This window comes from Mesoplodon bidens (genome assembly GCF_964165515.1).
Source record: "Mesoplodon bidens genome assembly, chromosome: 11".
Classification (NCBI taxonomy): domain Eukaryota; kingdom Metazoa; phylum Chordata; class Mammalia; order Artiodactyla; family Ziphiidae; genus Mesoplodon; species Mesoplodon bidens.
In genome coordinates this window covers 17,486,849-17,510,231 of record NC_138167.1, presented here as the reverse complement: position 1 = coordinate 17,510,231, position 23,383 = coordinate 17,486,849, and the positions used below count along the sequence as shown (strand labels likewise).

Here is a 23,383-nt window from a genome sequence, read left to right as displayed (position 1 = left end):
AGATCCAAAATCTTGGAAATAGAATAGACAAAATGCAAGAAACAGTTAACAAGGACCTAGAAGAACTAAAGATGAATCAAGCATCGATTAAAAACACAATAAATGAAATGAAAAATACTCTAGATGGGATCAATAGCAGAATAACTGAGGCAGAAGAACGGATAAGTGAGGTGGAAGATAAAATAGTGGAAATAACTGCTGCAGAGCAAAATAAAGAAAAAAGAATGAAAAGAACAGGGGACAGTCTCAGAGACCTCTGGGACAACATTAAACGCACCAACATTCGAATTATAGGGGTTCCAGAAGAAGAAGAGAAAAAGAAAGGGACTGAGAAAATATTTGAAGAGATTATAGTTGAAAACTTCCCTAATATGGGAAAGGAAATAGTGAATCAAGTCCAGGAGGCACAGAGAGTCCCATACAGAATAAATCCAAGGAGAAATACGCCAAGACACATATTAATCAAACTGTCAAAAATTAAACACAAAGAAATCATATTAAAAGCAGCAAGGCAAAAACAACAAATAACACACAAGGGAATCCCCATCAGGATAACAGCTGATCCCTCAGCAGAAACTCTACAAGCCAGAAGGGAGTGGCAGGACATAATTAAAGTGATGAAGGAGAAAAACCTGCAACCAAGATTACTCTACCCAGCAAGGATCTCATTTTCAGATTTGATGGAGAAATTAAAACGTTTACAGACAAGCAAAAGCTGAGAGAGTTCAGCACCACCAAACCAGCTTTACAACAAATGCTAAAGGAACTTCTCTAGGCAAGAAACACAACAGAAGGAAAAGACCTACAATAACGAACCCAAAACAATTAAGAAAATGGGAATAGGAACATACATATGGATAATTACCTTAAATGTAAATGGACTAAATGCTCCCACCAAAAGACACAGATTGGCTGAATGGATACAAAAACAAGACCCATATATCTGCTGTCTACAAGAGACCCACTTCAGACCTAGAGACACATACAGACTGAAAGTAAGGGGATGGAAAAAGATATTCCATGCAAATGGAAACCAAAAGAAAGCTGGAGTAGCAATTCTCATATCAGACAAAATAGACTTTAAAATAAAGACTACTAGAAGAGACAAAGAAGGACACTACATAATGATCAAGGGATCAATCCAAGAAGAAGATATAACAATTGTAAATATTTATGCACCCAACATAGGAGCACCTCAATACATAAGGCAAATACTAACAGCCATAAAAGGAGAAATCGACAGTAACACAATCATAGTAGGGGACTTTAACACCCCACTTTCACCAATGGACAGATCATCCAAAATGAAAATAAATAAGGAAACACAAGCTTTAAATGATACATTAAACAAGATGGACTTAATTGATATTTATAGGACATTCCATCCAAAAACAACAGAATACACATTTTTCTCAAGTGCTCATGGAACATTCTCCAGGATAGATCATATCTTGGGTCACAAATCAAGCCTTGGTAAATTTAAGAAAATTTAAATTGTATCAAGTATCTTTTCTAACCACAATGCTATGAGACTAGATATCAATTACAGGAAAAGAGCTGTAAAAAATACAAACACATGGAGGCTAAACAATACACTACTTAATAACGAAGTGATCACTGAAGAAATCAAAGAGGAAATTAAAAAATACCTAGAAACAAATGACAATGGAGACACGACGACCCAAAACCTATGGGACGCAGCAAAAGCAGTTCTAAGAGGGAAGTTTATAGCAATACATTCCCACCTTAAGTAACAGGAAACATCACGAATAAACAACCTAACCTTGCACCTAAAGCAATTAGAGAAAGAAGAACAAAAACATCCCAAAGTTAGCAGAAGGAAAGAAATCATAAAAATCAGATCAGAAATAAATGAAAAAGAAATGAAGGAAACGATAGCAAAGATCAATAAAACTAAAAGCTGGTTCTTTGAGAAGATAAACAAAATTGATAAACCATTAGCCAGACTCATCAAGAAAAGAAGGGAGAAGACTCAAATCAATAGAATTAGAAATGAAAAAGGAGAAGTAACAACTGACACTGCAGAAATACAAAAGATCATGAGAGATTACTACAAGCAACTCTATGCCAATAAAATGGACAACCTGGAAGAAATGGACCAATTCTTAGAAATGCACAACCTGCCAAGACTGAATCAGGAAGAAATAGAAAATATGAACAGACCAATCACAAGCACTGAAATTGAAACTGTGATAAAAAATCTTCCAACAAACAAAAGCCCAGGACCAGATGGCTTCACAGGTGAATTCTATCAAGCATTCAGAGAAGAGCTAACACCTATCCTTCTCAAACTCTTCCAAAATATAGCAGAGGGGGGAACACTCCCAAACTCATTCTACGAGACCACCATCACCTTGATACCAAAACCAGACAAGGATGTCACAAAGAAAGAAAACTACAGGCCAATATCACTGATGAACATAGATGCAAAAATCCTCAACAAAATACTAGCAAACAGAATCCAACAGCACATTAAAAGGATCATACACCATGATCAAGTGGGGTTTATTCCAGGAATGCAAGGATTCTTCAATATACGCAAATCAATCAACGTGATACACCACATTAACAAATTGAAGGAGAAAAACCATATGATCATCTCAATAGATGCAGAGAAAGCTTTCGACAAAATTCAACACCCATTTATGATAAAAACCCTGCAGAAAGTAGGCATAGAGGGAACTTTTCTCAACATAATAAAGGCCATATATGACAAACCCACAGCCAGCATTGTCCTCAATGGTGAAAAACTGAAACCATTTCCACTAAGATCAGGAACAAGACAAGGTTGCCCACTATCATCACTCTTACTCAACATAGTTTTGGAAGTTTTAGCCACAGCAATCAGAGAAGAAAAGGAAATAAAAGGAATCCAAATCGGAAAAGAAGAAGTAAAGCTGTCACTGTTTGCAGATGACATGATACTATACATAGAGAATCCTAAAGATGCTACCAGAAAACTACTAGAGCTAATCAATGAATCTGGTAAAGTTGCAGGACACAAAATTAATGCACAGAAATCTCTCGCATTCCTATATACTAATGATGAAAAATCTGAAAGTGAAATCAAGGAAACACTCCCATTTACCATTGCAACAAAAAGAATAAAATATCTAGGAATAAACCTACCTAAGGAGACAAAAGACCTGTATGCAGAAAATTATAAGACACTGATGAAAGAAATTAAAGATGATACAAATAGATGGAGAGATGTACCATGTTCTTGGATTGGAAGAATCAACATTGTGAAAATGACTCTACTACCCAAAGCAATCTACAGATTCAATGCAATCCCTATCAAACTACCACTGGCATTTTTCACAGAACTAGAACAAAAAATTTCACAATTTGTATGGAAACACAAAAGACCCCGAATAGCCAAAGCAATCTTGAGAACGAAAAATGGAGCTGGAGGAATCAGGCTCCCTGACTTCAGACTATACTACAAAGCTACAGTAATCAAGACAGTATGGTACTGGCACAAAAACAGAAAGATAGATCAATGGAACAGGATAGAAAGCCCAGAGATAAACCCACGGACATATGGTCACCTTATCTTTGATAAAGGAGGCAGGAAGGTACAGTGGAGAAAGGACAGTCTCTTCAATAAGTGGTGCTGGGAAAACTGGATAGGGACATGTAAAAGTATGAGATTAGATCACTCCCTAACACCATACACAAAAATAAGCTCAAAATGGATTAAAGACCTAAATGTAAGGCCAGACACTATCAAACTCTTAGAGGAAAACATAGGCAGAACACTCTATGACATAAATCACAGCAAGATCCTTTTTGACCCACCTCCTAGAGAAATGGAAATAAAGACAAAAATAAACACATGGGACCTAATGAAACTGAAAAGCTTTTGCACAGCAAAGGAAACCATAAACAAGACCAAAAGACAACCCTCAGAATGGGAGAAAATATTTGCAAATGAAGCAACTGACAAAGGATTAATCTCCAAAATTTATAAGCAACTCAGGCAGCTCAATAACAAAAAAACAAACAACCCAATCCAAAAATGGGCAGGAGACCTAAAAAGACATTTCTCCACAGAAGATATACAGACTGCCAACAAACACATGAAAGGATGCTCAACATCTTTACTCATTAGAGAAATGCAAATCAAAACTACAATGAGATATCATCTCACACCAGTCAGAATGGCCATCATCAAAAAATCTAGAAACAATAAATGCTGGAGAGGGTGTGGAAAAAAGGGAACACTCTTGCACTGCTGGTGGGAATGTGAATTGGTACAGCCACTATGGAGAACGGTATGGAGGTTCCTTAAAAAACTACAAATAGAACTACCATATGACCCAGCAATCCCACTACTGGGCATATACCCTGAGAAAACCATAATTCAAAAAGAGACATGTACCAAAATGTTCATAGCAGCCCTATTTACAGTAGCCCGGAGATGGAAACAACCTAAGTGTCCATCATCGGATGAATGGGTAAAGAAGATGTGGCACATATATACAATGGAATATTACTCAGCCATAAAAAGAAACGAAATTGAGCTATTTGTAATGAGGTGGATGGACCTAGAGTCTGTCATACAGAGTGAAGTAAGTCAGAAAGAGAAAGACAAATACTGTATGCTGACACATATATATGGAATTTAAGAAAAAAATGTCATGAAGAACATAGGGGTAAGACAGGAATAAAGACACAGACTTACTAAAGAATGGACTTGAGGATATGGGGAGGGGGAAGGGTAAGCTGTGACAAAGTGAAAGAGCGGCATGGACATATATACACTACCAAACGTAAGGTAGCTAGCTAGTGGGAAGCAGCCGCATAGCACAGGGAGATCAGCTCGGTGCTTTGTGACCGCCTGGAGGGGTGGGATAGGGAGGGTGGGAGGGAAACGCAAAAGGGAGGGGATATGGGAACATATGTATATGTATAACTGATTTAATAAAAAAAATAAAAATGAAAAATAAAATAAAAATTAAAAAAAATAAAATAAAAAAATAAAATAAAATATACAGTGTGAATTACAGACAGAAAAAACCTGGAGGTAAAGAGACCAGTAAAGACTAACATAGGTGAGAGATAAAGGCCTTAATCAAAGGTCATGCAATTAAGGAGAAAGGGTTGGAACTGACAGAATTTTAGAATAGAACCTGAAAATAGAAAAAATGTGAGAAGAAGAGGAACACATGAAAAAAAATTCCTTCTTTCCTGGTTTCAGAATACAGCAACAGAATGGACAGCATTTTAATTAAGTCAAGATAGTACAATAAAGAATAAAGAATGGGACAGAGGATAGGATGCAGAAAATAAAATTCAAGTTTGGACACCTTGTGGTCAAATACTAATGGGACCCTGGATACATACAGTCAGTACTGATCTGAAGCCTGTCAGTGGGATCATTAACAGAAAGGGCAATAAAAGCCATGGGACTAGATCACCCAATAAAAGTATATAAAGTGGGGAACTCCCCAGCAGTCCAGTGGTTAGGACTCCATGCTCTCATTGCTGAGGGTCTGGGTTCAATCCCTGGTCAGGGAACTAAGATCCCACAAGCCGTGTGGCACGGCCAAAAAAAAATAAAGTACATAAAATGAAAGGAGGGAGGCCCAAAATCTAAACACAAGGAAACACTAGCATGTAAGAGGGTTGGAGGAAGAGTAAGAAGAAAGAGGAGCCAGAGAAGGAGACAAGCAGGAGGGCACAAAAGAGGAAAACCAAAGAAGAATGGGACCACAAAAATTAATGAAAGGAAAAATTGGAATCAATGGAAAATAATGTCAAATGCTATGGACAGATCAAGTAAGATAAAGACTGAAGAGTTTTAACTGGATTTAGCAATTATGTCATTGTTAAGAACACCCTATATTCTCTACTTTAAGACCATGCTTAAATAGAATAAATAGAATAAATAGAAACAGCAGGCATCCTAGGACCAACTGGAGAGCATGCCATTAATTTAACCAACAGTTCTACTCAAAATAGACATCTAAACAGCAGGTAAAGAAGTCACATTTCAGCACACCCTCTTACTTAAGATGTATTCTATATGGCTCTGGGGGAATGCTGCTCTTAAAACTATGGAAACAGTACACCTGTGAGCCACCAATAGGGTCTATTTGTGAAGACTACATAGCAAATATTCCCCATGTCAACTGCAGAGAATTATATTAAAACTAAAAAGAAGTAGTAGCTAAAATAACTTCAACCCAGTATTCAATTTAATTAGTCTCAACACCTTAGCTGAAAGCTCATTCTAATGGCATCACATCATTCTCAAAAGGTAATTTAAATGAACTAAAATTTGAAAACTTAAATGCATTTAGAGTAAAGAGAAGTGGGTCTTGAAAATAATAAAGCATTACAATATCAAAGAGGCAGGAAATAACTGCTTATCAAAAGAAGGTCAGTAAGACAAAATACTGGTGGTTATGAAAACAATTCTACCAGTCCTTCCAATCTACTTTTATCATGTTAACATGATATGTTAACATGTTAACGTGTGATGATTAAATGTATTGTAGAAAAACCTTACTACCCATAAGTCTGTCCTTGATTATGTTTTTTATAACATAAAGAAAGAGAATTAGATATTAAAAAAAACTACTTCACACATTAATCCTAACTCTAACTAGAATCCATTCATTAAACAAATAATTTCACTGAGCACTTAACCATGTGGCTAGGCACTGTTGTTCTAGAGGCTGGGGATATAGCAGTGAATGAAACAAAATTTTTGTCCTCAAAAGCATTATAGTGGGAGAATTTTAAACAATCTCGTTTTGTCATTATTTTAAACAAATAACAAGTTCACAAAACTCAAAATGGGCAACTGTTTAAAAAATGATGAAAATTTTTAGTTTTTAATATTATATCAAGAATCTTTCATTAATTGTTTAAATTTAAACTTACCAATGCAAACTGATTGACTTGAATGAAGAGTATTTCTACTTCCTTTTCAGTAACTTCAGACCCAAAACCCTTATATTCTTTGTACGCTTCAAGGTAAGAACGCAACCACTGGCCCTGCAGTTCTCTATCTGGATAAAGACTATAGTCTACATCACTCACACCTAAAACAGAAAAGAAAGTACACTGAGATTTTTAAGAACACATTACACATCTTGTGCTAACTTTAATAATCCCTACCATCTACATATTTTTTCAGAAAAAAATTATTAAATGTTTCCATTTTGGGCTGAAATACTAGATATTATTAAGGAAATAGCATTTACTAGAATAATAAACCAATCATAATGTATTCCAAATTAAATTCTAATGAACAATACAGTTGATCACCATAATCAATTCTCATTACCTCAATTTTTCCTCAGAGTATGAAGCTTGAACCACCTGCATCAGAAGGCACAAATCTTCGATTTTAATAAGCACCTCAGGAGATTCTTATGAGATTCTTACGCACACTAATATCTAGAGCATTTCCTAGAACTGTGGCTCTAAAGCTTGTTTAATCATTTCTCACAGAGTAAGAAATACATTTTTATATTGAAACCTTATACACACACCTGATATTAAGTTTCACAGAACAATATTTACCCTAAATACACCTTCCAATTCTGATACTTTCTATTTCTTTTCCATTCCTTGCTTTAATTACCCCACGTACCTGATCTCATGATGTATAGTTTGAAAAATACTAATCTAGTTCATAGTATTTTGCCTAGCATTCAAGGTTCTTCCTAAGTTGATCCAAACTTACTTCTCTGGTCTTATGACACTCTATTCTCCTTCATGGATTTTATATCCTACAGAAATAGGTATACTGATCTTGAAGATTTCTTCCTTCTTCCTGCAGTGCCCTCTCTTTCTCTTCTATCTGCACATCCAAACTCTACCTAACTTTTTCAATTTTTTTCTACACAAAATCATATTAAGATCACTCTTTTGTATCCACAGCAGTGACTATCCATATTACTAACATGGTGATATCTCATTATATGCACAACTGCTTTCCCTTCCTATAGATATTTATGTACAACACGTATGTGGGGATACGGCAATGTATAGAGGCTTGGTGGAGGGAAATAACTGAAAACATGTAAACTAAAACTTTCCCCCAACTTTCTTTACCCAGTCTGGTAACTTAGAAGTATATGAAAATACATGAATACATAAATATATAAAAATACAAATTCAGCAATGAAAAGTTCCTGCTAGGTATAAACCACTCAGGGGAATTCCCTAATCTTCACTATTTTAGAGCATTTCATGTTTCTAAATATAGCCATAAAATGTATTTTAAATTAATTATCCTTACATAAAAAAACTTAAACTTTTATCTTTGATGGTAATAAAAGGTTATTTTCAGGGGTAAAAATGACCAGCTTTTCAATTATTCATAGCCAATGACAAAAAAAAAAATTATTGCGCTCTTTAGTTAAACAACATTCTAAAAGCCCAAGTACACAATAGAAACAGCAAAGGCTTTTAAATGATTAAAAAGTTGGTCAAATCTTAGTTCTTTGCATTTTACTGTGACCTTGGTGAGTTACTTTACTCATTTGTAAACTGGGAATATTACCCAACTTATCGTTGTGTAGAAAAAATCAGATGAGATGAGATTTACGAAGCAACTATGTCAATTCTTAACAAAAGCCACACACAGAAAAAGCCACAATCATTATTTTCCTTAAGAAATTAAGGAAGAGGTCATCATCTCTTTCCTCCAGTAATAAAGAAAAACCAAAAAGGTCAGGAATAAAAATTGTTGCTCAAACCCCCAGTTGATCTTCTTTAAAGAAAAGAAAAAACAATTCGAAAAGCATCCTTTTAAAATTATACATGCTACTCCATTAGAGGAACATCTTCCCTAGATTTTACCTGCAAATTCATTGAAATGATTTCCAATATCATATGCCAGGTAGTTGTATCCAGAATATTCATAATCAATGAACTGTACATCACCTATGTGAGACACAAAAACAGAAACATAAGAAATCACATATAGGATCAGAAAATCCCTATGCTATTTATAATTAAATAGCTTCCAATATTTTGTCTCATTGTACGTGCTTGGTTACATGCACTTCTGAGACAATACAGGGTAAGGCTGTGAATTTTATGGCAATGAGCTTTACAAAATTCAAATTATTTATCTGGGTCAACAGCTTCTTTGTGAACATTAGTGTCCACTACACTAAAGAAAAGTCAAAATACAGTCATTCTCCAAGTTCAAACAAAAGCAAAATATGTCTTTAACCACATGGGGGCATCAGTTACTTAAAAATTCAAGTTTGGTTAGAAATGAAAACTATCTTTGGAAACTTAATAATCTACGCAACTTTAACAAAAAATTAATCTATGATACTCCAACAGTGAATTGACAAGCTAATCTATATATGGAAATAAAATACAGACTTTCAAAGACCTGAATTCTGAGAACCCTGCACTTACGTAACACTTGCTGATCAACATAACAGCATGCCTAATTTAAGAAGTTAGTTGCTATCAAACTCTTATATATTCCTGGAATGCTACATAATTAAGGTTTCCAATAGCATATTTGAGCAGCCTTAAGGTGGTTGTTTTATCATTTAAAAAGAGCAAGGTATAGTTGCTTTTAAATATTTTTTTAATTTGAGAAATTTTTACATAAACTAAAGAGATTCCTATTCTAAATTAGTGCTAAATACAGATACAGATATGCGTATTTCATTATAATTCTCCAAAGACTATCCTGTTCCGCCTGCCCAAGGGACAAACTCCTGCTTATGAACACTTCATTTTCGAGTACTGAGTATTAGAGAGGGTTTGGCTCAACAGAGATATAGGTCCTATTTTTTAAAAGACGAGAGAAAGAGAGACAGAGAGAAACATTAAAACAAAAAAATCAAAATGGGTCACTGTCTACATCAAGGGATCACAAACTCAAAGGCTAACAGGGCTCAACAGTTAAAATGGATACATGAACAGAGATGGCTGTAAGAACAGTTTCTAAGCTGCTGATATTGAGAAAATGCAGAGCATGTGTCTAGTTACATTGTCTTTTAAAACATCAAGCTGAGGTAACAAAACAAACTTCTGGTTTATACACACTGGCTTTTCCCAGATAAAAGAGCTTTTGAACTGTCATGTGTCATACAGATTTATATGTTTAATCTGGGGATGTATGTTCATCATATTCAAACTCAGAAAAAGAGAATTATATGACAGAAAAATGTAATGGCAAGTGGAGTATTTTAGACAAAAGCAAAAAATTTAATGTAATTGTATTTAATATTTAATTCAAAATTTTTATAATAGTCAAGTCTAGAGTAAAATAAGTGAGATTACCAAAGTATAAAAGCCCAGTTACCAAAATCTATATGCATATTGACAAAATAATGTAAGGTTTTTAAAAGTTGGTGACTACATAAACCACTGCAACTCAACCAGTATAAATTCCTGAATTCACAAAAATTATTCCACAGAAAGTCTTAGAGTTAACCAAATCACTTCACTAAACTGCAGAATGGGAAGACAGAACAAGCTTTAACCAAATCACTTTACTAATAAGCTCCAAAATGAAAAGTCAGAACATATTTTAAAATTTTTTTCTAGGTACCCTTGGGAATGAGAGAGTAAAGACCACCATAATGACAAAATACTTTGCAGCCATGATAAAAATTTCATTTTCAAAAATTATTAAATGACCAGGAGAATTACAAATGTTATATGAAAAAAGACACAAAATAGTAAACACAGTGATCCAAACTATTAAAATATTATGCCTGGAGAGGAAAAAAGAAAAAAAAACATAATGCATAGGGGAAAAAAGATGAATGGAAATAAACCAAAACAAAATGTTTCTACTAGTTTCATTTCAGATGGTAGACAAGTGACCTTTCTTCCTTTATTCTTTGCAATAAACATTACTTTTAGGAGGAAAAAAAAAAGACAGTTTAAAAAGATTAAGATGAATAAGAGACTGAACACGATTTGGGAAATACCTAACCACCCAGCCTTCAAGAAATCAGGATTCCAGAGGATTTACCAAGTTGTATTACTGAGCCAACCAAATAGTTTTAATAAACAATGTTTTAAATTGCAGCTGTTGATTGCTTTAGCTCTTGTAAACACAAATTCTTGTAGAGCTCATATTAACTGTTACATGCCAATAAAAATACACAGCCCAGTCCTGAAGCTTACTTTTGCCACATAAACAAAAGCTTCAATTTCAATTTTCAAAATTATATTTAGAATTTGGCAAACATAAATAAAATGGCAGGTAAAACATGCCTGCTTATAAATACAATTTAAATAAAGCATAGATCATTTTAACAAAAGTTAAAATCTGTTTCAGTATGAAAATTTTAGCAATGACTTTTTGTAGTAGCATTAATTCATTAAAACTAGCCTTTATTTTTAAATGCTATGTTGAGTTTATAAATAATGAAATTTTAAAAATAAGAAAATGAAGCTAACAAGATACAGATGAGGCTGTTACCAGGCTCCGTGCATGTGAACAAGTGATGCGATAAACCTCCAGTCAGTGCGTTTAAGAAGCACGGGTGCGCCGCCACATGGCAGCAACAATGGCATACCTAATCTGTAGCAGATGAAGAAAATTTGGCAAACTCACATTTTACAAGACACAAAGCTTAAAAGGAAAAAAAATTTTTTTAAATCTGCATTAACTATTCTTTTCAAACAACTGCAAACAAAGTGGAACTCAACCTTAAATTTAATCTTCTGCAACAAAGTAAAATTAAAGAGGCCTGCTTCCCTTATTTTGGGTGCCAGAAAAATCAAATTACTGGAAAATGCTCTCCTACCAAAAAAATGCACTGAACTTTTTTCTTCTACAAATTTAACTTCTGAATTCTAAAATTCCCAAGTATTTAGAGGAACATCCACATCACTATAATAATTAATAGCTCATATGGCATGACTATCTTGTTAATTCTTTAAGATACGAATTTTTAATTGATTCAAGGGTGGAAAGGAAACGAGAATACTCCCGAAAATTTTACACAAAATTTTATATAGGCAGATTCTGAGGGGATTCTCAATTTTCCAGATTTTCAAGGGATCCTTGACCCCTAAAAAGTAAAGCATTGCTTTAAGAGCTAAGACTATTTTATCTGTATATAATTAGCACACTGACTAGCACACAGCGGGTAAAGCATAAGATTACTGAATAAAACTATAATCTGAATTTTCAAAAGTGACATTTTTCTTTTTTCGTTTCTTAACGTATCTTCGCAGTAATGAAATCCACACTCCACTGAGTTAAATTGTTCAAATTTCAGTACAGTTTAAATAATATTTAAAGTACTTTAAAACCAAAAAAAATTAGCTTATTAACTAAGGCTATATAATTCACATGATACATTCATTTGGACTCCTTTTATTTATTGTTGTTACAGAGAAAGGGATAAAGATGAAAAGCAAAATAGCCAATATGAGAACCTGAAAATGTTTCCAACTCACTCAACTTGCTCTACACTGTGATGTAAGGCAGAAAGAGAACGGAGAGAAAAAGTAACCATGATTACACTAATGTTGGCAAAATGTTCTCTATTACACAGAAAAAGGAAGTATTCTGTTCTGGGAAACTTTCGCTTCACCCCTTACTCTAGCGTCCAGTAACTTTACCCTGGACGTGTATACTTTCACCACACAGCACTCATCATTCTGAATGTACACTTCTGTATTGTGATCTGACTCGTCCACTACATGGCACATGGCTTCCTGGAGAGGCAGTAAGTCCCTTCCACTTTTCCTTATGCAATCCACAGAGCAAATCCTAGCACACAGGAAGTATTCAAATACTAGTGAAATAATGGCGGTTTTGCAGAAAATGCTCAGACACAATGATAACACATGTTTAAGTGGCAGTGGGGGATAAGCATGAAATACTGAGGAACAAAATATGGCATTTCTAACATTCTTATTCCAGTATATGATTGAACATACAGTGGGAGTGAATGTATGAGTAAAGAAAAAACACTGAACTAGTAACTATTTTAGGTAGCTCTTCCTTGACAGTTCAGGTTTTTACAGTCCATTTAAAGTTTTTTATTACCTGATTTAGGGTTATTTTATTTTATACTAAATAGTGATCCAGACTACAAGTTAAAACAAGGTTAAGATTATCCTTCATAAAAATTCCACCCTGGAAAATATAGGTTAGCAAATTAAAAAATAAATTTAAATTTTAAAATAAAACAAAAAACTCTTGTTAAAATATCAATAAAATAACCATTATCAATGCCTTTTCATGAATAATAAAAAAGTGGATAAGATTTAGAGTCAATCAAGTGACTAAGAATGGTGACTCACCCATTTTCTATTTATATTGTTTTATTTAAAACTCTAAAGAAAAACCTGGCTTACTCTGTAATTCCCAGAAAAGCTTCCTTTTTCTTCCACTCATTTGTATTTCCTTAAATAGCTGTGAATCAGCTTCTTGCATTTGCTGACAGAGAAAATAATCAATGGCAGCCATTTTAAGTTACATATTAGGTCTTCAAGTGAGCTTTTTATGAAGCTTTTATGAATGGGGGAAAAGGAGAAACAAAACAGCCACCAATAAACATTCTCACAGAGCATCAAGACATGAGACAACAAACTCAAAAGCTTTAGCAATTACTTCTAACATGTCAGCAGTTAAAGGATTAGTTGAAATTAAAATATTAGATTTGAAGTCAGTCAATAAGCAATACTGAAATTTGTTCTACTTAGTATAAATTCTTTTTAATTAATTGCTGATTAATTTAAAAGATGACTGATATAAGTCTCATCTTACAATTCTGGAGCAAGAACCACTGCTTTTGGTTTTCTATTATATAACAAATTCTATCATATCATTAAGTATACTTTTCTTACCTTTTTAAGATGTCATTTCACTGAAGCCAAGGAATGGGCTGCTGTTTTACCAACCACCTAATTCCTGGCACTGACTAACTTTTCAAAAATCTTGACAGCTACCATCAACTTCAGAAAGGAAGCTTACTCTTCTCCCATATTCCTGAGTCCTGTCAACTGACATGATGAAAACAAGTAGAAGCAGTATTTCTTCTGTGATGCCTACCAGTTCTGTAACATTCGCAGGTGAAAATGCCTATAAACTGCAGAGTGCTCACAGTCTTTGTGTGTGTGTATATATGAGTACGTATATACACATATACATATATACATTTTTAAACTTTAATCACTCAAGTTATAGTTAAGATAGAATCTGTAAATTGCACTTAAAGATAATCTGAATTGTCACCGCATACCAATGAGCCATAAATTCTTCTGGCTTATACTGATAGTAACCATTTTCTCTTTTTCAGAATCAGATACATTTTGTATAATGCACCTCCTATAAACATAATACAGGGGTTGGCAAACAATGTGTTCTCAAGCCAAATCCACCCCAGTGCCTGTTTCTGTAAACAAAGTTTCATTGGAACACTGCCACACCTATTTGTTCATGAATTATATGAACAGTATATGGCTGTGTTTGTGCCACAACACAAATCTGAATAGTGGAAACAGAGACTATAACATGGGACGAAAAGCCTAAAGTATGTACTACATAGCCCCTTACAGGAAATGTTTGCCAACTCCTATCATGGTATAATAGCTGCAACTGAGAGCTGCTAAGCACCCAGTCTGGTGCTATTTACATTATATGCATCATCTAAAATCTTGCCAGGAACCATCTGAAGTAGATATCATCTCCTAAGTTTCAAATAAAGCAAATAAAAGTTCTAGACTATCAACAGTATAAGTACTTCCTAGAAATCTGTTAAACATTCAGAGTCCTAAGCCCATCAGTAGAAATTCTTGTTCAGATGGTCTTGGATAGAGCCCAGAAACCTACATGTTTCCCAAGTACTCTAGGTGATTCTGGTGCAGATGGTAAAGGATCAAATATAAACACTTAATGAAGAGATAAAATGAATTGTCTAATACCACCTACTTCCATATGTGATTAAGCAGGGATCTGAACACGAGTGTGCTTGGTTCCAACATCTATATTCTTTTTGACTTCTCTTTTAAGTTACTTAAGAGTTAAGAGTTTGATTACTATGTTAAGAGTAATATATCTGCTTGTAAGAGTTACTTAGAGATTTTCAATCTAGTTACAACATATAAAAAAATCTAATTTACTACGTTTGAAAAGTACATGCAGAGACTTCAAGATGATCCAATATAAATTCATGAAGTTTAACTAAAATTTGTACTTCCAAGAAATTAAGGGTCTGAAACACACTACAGAGAGATACTGAGCTTGATGATGCAAAGGCTAGTCCCATGGCTTTCATCTTGTTATTTTTATATATATCATAGGTGGATACAAAATGGTGAAGTCCTGACCTCAAATCACATGAATGATTCAACAAGTGATAACAAATCAAACACATTTGTGAACATAATACATAGTTTAATCATTTATTCTTTGTAGAAACCATTTTAATTTGAAAAGACTTAACACTTGGCTTTTAGAGGCTATAATAAAGTAACAAGTTCAGGTAAAGAACTTTGTAGTGCACATTTCTAATTTTCATGATCCTCCTTGATATTGCAATTATAAGTACTAACGCTATGCTACAGCTCAAATATATATGTTTTCTGCTTAATAAACTTACTAAATTTATATAATTTACCTTTTATAAAATATGAGGCATGTTACTTCTCCTTATAACTAAAGACAAATATGTCATAGTCACATTACTTCAAAACCATTAGCTCCTAATTTGAAAGAGTAAGATAATAATAAAAAGAACAAGCTTCTTGCCACATTGTCATGAGTTTCAGATTTTACCTGAACAACATTCCAACCATGTTTTCTTAATGCTTATGTATCAACTAATCACATAGGAATTGATTTTTTTAATGGATGCCACAAAGTCCAAAGGTAGCCTTCCTAACGGACAGTATAAAGCCATTGGTAAGAAAAAAATAACAGAATATCTCCACAACTAACACACAAACATAACCACAAAGACAAGAAGAAACAAATGGTACATAATAGACTTCTGTGAAGGGCAAACTCTAAAACCTATATCAACATATTTACACTTGTTGAACTGCGAGTTTTATTCTTCTGTGTAGGGAAGAAAAATTAGACACAAAAGTATGATTTAGGTAACTCGTGGTAAAGTAAACAATGACAACCTTGAACTCTTAAAGCCAGACTGAAGCATAAATATTTTATCTGAAAATATGAGAACTTTTCATATCACTAATCAGTAGTTTAGATAGGCAACTGGTTAAATTAAAAAGTAAAAATTAATTTTTTTACCTAAGACATAGTAATCTGATTTTTTTGGTCCCTTATGTTTTAGATTATAAACAAGTTTGTTCAGTGGAATGAATATTCAAAAGAAACTTATAAAATAAAAATATGAAAAGTTAAAATTATATTCCAAAGGAAATAACAGATTCTCTTGATTAACTTGCAGTTAAAAATAAAGCTGAGTGTCCACTTCAAATGTAAGATGAAGACCCTCACTTGAAATTCCATTATATAAAATAATGTGTTATTAGATCTTGCACTGAACTTAAAAGCTAATATACATCACTTTAATGCATAACTAATACTCTAGTCTCACAAATGGCATTGAGATTTGGTTACTAGTATATAATGTAGTACATATATACTATGACAATTATATATAATAAATGGATAATAATAAATTAAAGGACACTGTCAAGTACTTAATGTTTTGGGGTACACCTGAAGTTTTCAAAAAACGATTCCACACAGACTTCAAGACATTCAAAATAAAGATGTTAGCTCAGAAAATATTTTAAAAATGGAATCTCTAATCCAGATTAAAATATCAAATATAAAAGGTACTTAAGTATGTTTTTGAAAATATGTGCTTCAGTCTACCACCCTTGACAGTGTTCTTTGGTTAGTTTTCTTCAAATTAAAGTCAGTTACAAATATTAAAAGCTTTTGCATTAGAACAGTCTCAGCTTACAATCTGATAAGAATGGTCATAAATAGTAATTTAACATAATATGACCACTTAATCAGAATTCTTTGGCTTCAATATCTTCACAACAGCACACTTTTAATTCAAAATAATCTTCCAATTATGATACCTATGTTCAAAACTGGTTTCCTACAAAATGCAATAGCTTCAAAGTTCCAAATAGACTTTTTGAATTAATACTAATCTTTCAACCAAAATTGTTTTAAAAATGTCAATGTAGTATTGAAGGGCACCTACCGTTTTAGCAACCAAACCTCAAACCACTTTATCCAATAACATAATACAACCAAGTGTTTCTTAACGATAAAAACACAGAGAATTTGAATACAGCAAGATAGGAACAATCCCAAAAAACATTTAACCAAAAAGTTCACTGAGCATCTCAAAAAATGTTAAAACAATTTACTAAATTGTCTTGATTATTACTTCAGTAGATAAAATTTCAGCAACTACAAATAAAATTTCCTCCATCTGTGGCTCCCTCCTTAGCATCAAAATATCTAACAAATCAGTATAATAAACAGGTAATAGGAAACCTGGAGACATATTTGCTTCTAATACTGCTGTCCCCCCCGACACTCAAAAAATTTTCTATATTTATAAAACAGTGCAGTGTCAGCTGGTTTTTCAATAACCCCCATTACAAGCAGGTGCATTTTCAAACCATGAGCTACCAAAAATTTACAATTAAATTCATAAACCAAGTCATTTTATCATTTTTCATTTAAAACTCTAACAGAAACCAAAAACTGTTTCTAATAAACCAATTCTAAGAAACATATTTTATACAGCTATTCAGAGAATATATATTCCTAATTTAGCACAGTTACCGTCACTTTGTAACCAAAAGAAAACGTTGAAGACTGCACACGTTTTTAACCCTTGCATTTGAATTAAATTTACTGACACAAAGATCAAAAGATTGTTAAGAACATGAAGAAAAAACCTTACTCACTGCTAAAGTCAAACACCTACCTTGTTTCTCATTGTAGATTATATTCTTACACAACAGGTCATTATGGCAAAGCACAACAGGTGAGCCCAGGTTAGAAAGAATCTTCTTCATCCAAGTCATTTCTTCCTGAAGAATCTGAGGGCTTGGGATATCCCTTAGGAACCTTTCAGTTAAAAAAAAAAAAAGAGTTATATCTTGTTTATATTAATGGCAACATTTTTTAAAGTTTCATTAAGGCATAAAATCTTCTTTTCTTTTCTTTTTGGTCATATAGAACTTACTTTTTTCCTTCTAGTTTTATTAAGATATAATTGACACACACAGCACTGTGTAAGTTTAAGGTGTACGGCATGATTTGACTTACATACCTCATGGAATGATTACTATAATAAGGTTAATGAGCAGCCATTATCTCACAAAGATACTAAAAATAAAAGAAAAAGAAAAAAATTATTTTTTTCTTGTAATGAGAACTCATGATTTACTCTCTTAACAACTTTCATATACAACGTACAGCAGTGTTAATTTATCATGTTTTATATTACATCCCTAGTACTTACTTATTTTGTAACTAGAAGTTTGAACCTTTTGCCTACTTTCATCCAACTCCCCCTTCCCCATAACCCACCTCTGGTAACCACAGATCTGATCTCTTTTTCTCTGAGTTTGTTTGTTTTTGAAATATAAATGACCTGCAGCACTTTGTTACTTCCTGGTGCATGACACAGTAATTCGATATTTCTATACATACCAAAGAAAATCTATTTTAATAAGTTCTTCCCATTTAAATGCACAGACTTCTGAATTAAAGCAAGCCAATTATTCTAAAGATTAGAATACAGAAAAACCATTAAAAAGAACTTAAACATGAATAAAAAGAAACAGAGCAACAGATAAAATGCAGGGCAGAAAAGTAAAAAATATATCAGTACAAAATGGGGTGAGGGAATAATATGTATATCTAACAGCTAACAATTACTAACACTATTCTAAATGTCTTATATTTATCTCCATTTTATAGGTGGGGGAAACCAAGACACAAAGAGTTAAATAAAAAGAAGTTTAAGTATATTATGTAAAGTTACAAAGATAGTCCATTAAAGAACTAAAACATCTATTTCAAGCTTGTAAGGGTAAATGTAGTATAAATCAGCTAAAGTCACATTTGACAGTCAATAGATATTATCTATTATTGATAAATCAACTCATTATTATATGATAATCATACAATCATTAATCATATAAAATTATGATACTATCATATGGTAACCACATCACAGAATACTCATCTTTACAGAGAACTGCCTCAGTAGTCAGACTGGGAAGGGTGAGAGTTGGTATGGCAAGAAGGATTAGTGATCATGGCTTTTTATCCTAAACTCTTTTCTGTACTATTTATTGTGCTGTATTTGTAATAATTTGATAAAAATACAATGGAACAAAAATAGGGTGCTACTACTAATTCCTCAATAGCATCATCAGGCTTACAAAATAAGTTCTCTTCATTCTTTCTCTATATCGTCTCTCAAATTACCCCTTACATTTCCATTTTATAACACAAAAAAGATTCTGTATCACTGAGTTTACTTTAATGAATTTGCCTGTTCATTGTTCTCCCCACTCCTGCATTCTCTTCTACACATAGCTTCCAACAGAGATCCTTATATGCGCTTTTTAAAATGGTGTAATTATTCAAGAATTTATTTTAAAAGTACTGAGTTGAATGGAAATAATAGGATTCAAAGGATTATTAATATAATTATAATCATGTACAGACAAAAAGGAATGGAAGAAAATATGAAACATATTTTTAATATTTTAACTGTTTCTAATGTTTTAGTTGTATATGTTCTGTTGGGGCGAGGTTCTTTCATTATTTACCACACTGCATCTCCAGCTTTACCCAAGTATCACTAACCTCAAGCATCTGAAGTAACCTTCTCTGACTAATAATAATTTTTAAAATAGCAGCTAACATTTATTTAGCACTTATATGGCCAAACACGGTTCTAAGAAATTTGTATATACCAACTCAATTAATCCTCACAGAACCCCTAAAAGGTAAATATACTACCTTTGTTATTTATGTTTTACAGAAAAAGAAATAGGTAATTTGTCTAAGGTTACACAGCAGAACTGAGATTTGATCCCAGGCAGTCTGGCTCCAGTCTTGTGCTCTTAATCCATACAGCACCATACTGCCTCTCAACTCTGCACCACTGCCATCTACTTATTTTAAAGTGATTTTTCCCAAAATCTTTCAATAAAATAGCTATTTCAAAAGAGAATTTTTTTTGTTTTTATGTTATCACTTTCTGAATATCCAATACACCGGACACACTTCCAGGTGTCTGCCTATCCCAGTTAAAGGGGTATAATATCCCTATCCATTCAAAGTTTGACAAACTACATGTAAATAAAGCACACACAGAGTGAGTCAAACTAATCTTTGAAATAATCAAACTCAAAACAATACAGCTATTTTTCGCTAATGGATTATAAAAAGTTAAAAGAAACGAGAAAAAAAAAATCCACAGGTCCTGCTTACTTCTGCTGTTCTTAAAACAAAGACTTCCTGAATACAAAAGCTGAAATCTTCATGTACACTTTAGGTATAAAGACAAAATAAAATTTCCAATTTTTGTACTAGTGTTAATCACACTATGGAAAAACACGTCTGGTGTGGTTTTGAGGCATGTGCCGCCAAGTATTTCAGAAGGTCGCAGCAGGACTGTGCTCTGGGTGTCTGTCAAGAGTGGCTGCGATGGCGGAGGAGGAGGACTCCGCTCACCTGCTCCCACTGGCGCATCAAAATGACAACTACTTACAGAGCTGCTTACTCTTGACGAGAAAGACCAGAAGACTGGCACAAAAGATTTTTTAAAGGTATAAAGAAGAAGCCACAAGACGACGAGTAGAAGGGGCAGAGATGCAGCACAGTCAAGAACCGTACCCCTGGGTGGGCAACCCACAAACGGGAGGATAATTACAATTGCAGAGGTTCTCCACAGGACAGAGGACAAGCCCCACAGCAGGATCCCTAGCCTGGGGACTCCTGCACTGGGAAGACATTTGGCTTTTTAAGGGCACACTTTCAGGAGAACCAGAGGGCTGTGGGAAACAGAGACTCCACGCTTAAAGGGCACATACAAAATCTCACACACTCTGGCATCCAGGGCAGAAGCAGTAATTTGAAAGGAGCCTGAGTCAGAACCACCCGTTGATCTTCAAGAGCCTCCTGGAGAGGCAGGAGGCATATGGAGCCCACCCTGGGCTAAGAGACACTGGCAGCAGCCATTTTGGGGAGCTCACTCAACCAGGAGGACACTCGCCCTGGTAAGTGCCATTTTGGAATCCTCCCTCTAGCTTACTGGCACCAGGACCCAGGCCCGCCCTAGCAGGCCAAGTTTTAGGACCCCTTGGGTCCCTCAGGCAGCATCCAGGGATCTTGCCCCACCCACCAGCAAGCTGACACCAACTTCCAGGACATGCTGGACACCAAAGCCAGCTGTGCCAGGAACCAGCTCTGCCCACTGCGGGTCTAACACCAACTCTGGGGAACCCCAGGGCCCTGTAGCCAGAAACGCTGGGACCTGGCTCCACCCAGCAGCAGACCAGCACTAGGCCCAGGACCCTCTGGGATCTGGGCCCTTTCTACCAGCAGGCCGACACTACATCCGGGACCTCTGGTCCCACAACCTGCCCCCCCAGACCCAGTTCTGCCCACCAGAAGGCCAGCACTAGCCCCCTTAACCCTGCTGCATGTTGTATATGAAAGTTGTTAAGAGAGTGAATCCTAAGGGTTCTCATCACAAGGAAAAATAATTTTTTCTATGTCTTTATTTGTTTAGTTATGATGGATGTTCACTAAACTTACTGTAGTAATCACTTCATAATGCATATAAGTCAAATCATTATGCTGTACACAAACTTACACAGTGTTGTATGTCAATTATATCTCAATAAAACTGGAAGAAAAAAAACATGTTTAAATTATTTGGATTCTAAATAGTGATTTACACATTTTTCTATATAGGAAATGAAATACCTTAGTCACTCTGAACCTGAAGTCCTACAAAAGCTGACACTCCAGTAAATGAATTTTCAACCTCATGAGACTTAAATAGTCACAGTAAACTAAAACCCAAACTTTTTCACACTCCAATATTACTACACTGTCCCCAGTATACATCTCTAGGCCCCTTCAAAACAGCCTTCCGTTGGACAGAAAGAATTTTTTTAAAAAGGTCTCTGTTGTCAACTCACACTACGAAAAATGTACCCATTCATAGTAATCTTTATATTATGTTTACTGCCAAATAAACATTCCATATTTGTTTCTTGGCTCACCACTTCCCCACTTTTATAGGGGTTATTTTTCTTCTTTTTTTTTTTTTTTTTTTGAGTCAGCTGTAGGAAGGGAAGGACATTTCTGTAGTGCCTTCTGAGAGTCAAATGAATTAATGCTTATTTTACTTAAATGCAAAGAGATAAACCAAACCAGATTTTATACACAGAAACCTTACAGTTATCTTTGAAACCCTATATATGAGCAAAGCAATGTAAAACATAATTTAAAATGTAAAAGTAATTTTACCTTTTATTAATGTCTTCATCTGCAAATCCTGTGGGAATGAGAGAGAAATATTTTCCCATCTTTAGCCATAGGTTAGATTTGGGAATCCAGCCATTGTGTGCATGAATAGCATGGATTTTAGCAAGCTGACGTGCTATAAGCCTGTTTAAAAACAAAATGGCATAAAAAAGAAAGTGTTAAGCACCATACAGTTCATATCTACTCATAGGTAAACTAAAATAACTAGTGTGCCTTTACCTTATAACATGATTTATTTTTACCATATATAAGATTCAAAATAATTTGGCAAGTCAACTCTCACAAGGAGAAGCAAACAAATGTTTAAAGCATAAGTAGGAAGAAACACCTAAAATTAATACAGTAATTAAATATTGTGTCCCAAAGGGACTGAGTGTCTGGATATAGGCAGCCTATTTTGAATATACAATGTTTGTGACCAGCAGAACAATACACGACTATAAATGATTTCAAGGCACATATTAGATATTAATCACTGATGCATTTAAATTACACGGAGTCATTTTAATTTTGAGTTTTTGAAGTCACTGAAGTTAAAGGGCAAAAGGGACTAAAGTAAAAAGGTAAATGGGCAGATAAATAGGTTCTATGCATTAATTTCTGTAAGTGTGTTGTTAACAACAAATACTCTGAACAAACGTTAGGATTTTATGTCAGAATCAATACTGATATAACAACAAAATAGTTTGAAGCTGTGTAGTATATTTGTGTCCACACCATCTTTGTATCGTCAGAACCTAGTACAGCAAATGCTAATGGAGGAATAAGCATACCAAATAGAAATAAGAACTAAATTACCATACAGTCCATAGAATAGTAGGTAGAAACATGACTTAACAATAACCTACAAATAAAAGAACTTAAAACTGG

General features: G+C 34.2%; 1 protein-coding gene across 1 annotated transcript in view; it reads right to left on the bottom strand.

Annotated features, from left to right (window-relative positions):
• ETNK1 (ethanolamine kinase 1) overlaps nucleotides 1-23,383 on the bottom strand; it is a 77,450-nt gene that overhangs the window by 17,269 nt on the left and 36,798 nt on the right. Inside the window, exons 3-6 of the mRNA XM_081249200.1 lie at nucleotides 22,496-22,636; nucleotides 17,919-18,061; nucleotides 8,845-8,928; nucleotides 6,916-7,076 (exon numbers count right to left, since the gene is read on the bottom strand). Coding sequence (XP_081105326.1) covers nucleotides 6,916-7,076; nucleotides 8,845-8,928; nucleotides 17,919-18,061; nucleotides 22,496-22,636 — 529 coding nt within the window. The remainder of the gene's footprint in view (nucleotides 1-6,915; nucleotides 7,077-8,844; nucleotides 8,929-17,918; nucleotides 18,062-22,495; nucleotides 22,637-23,383) is intronic.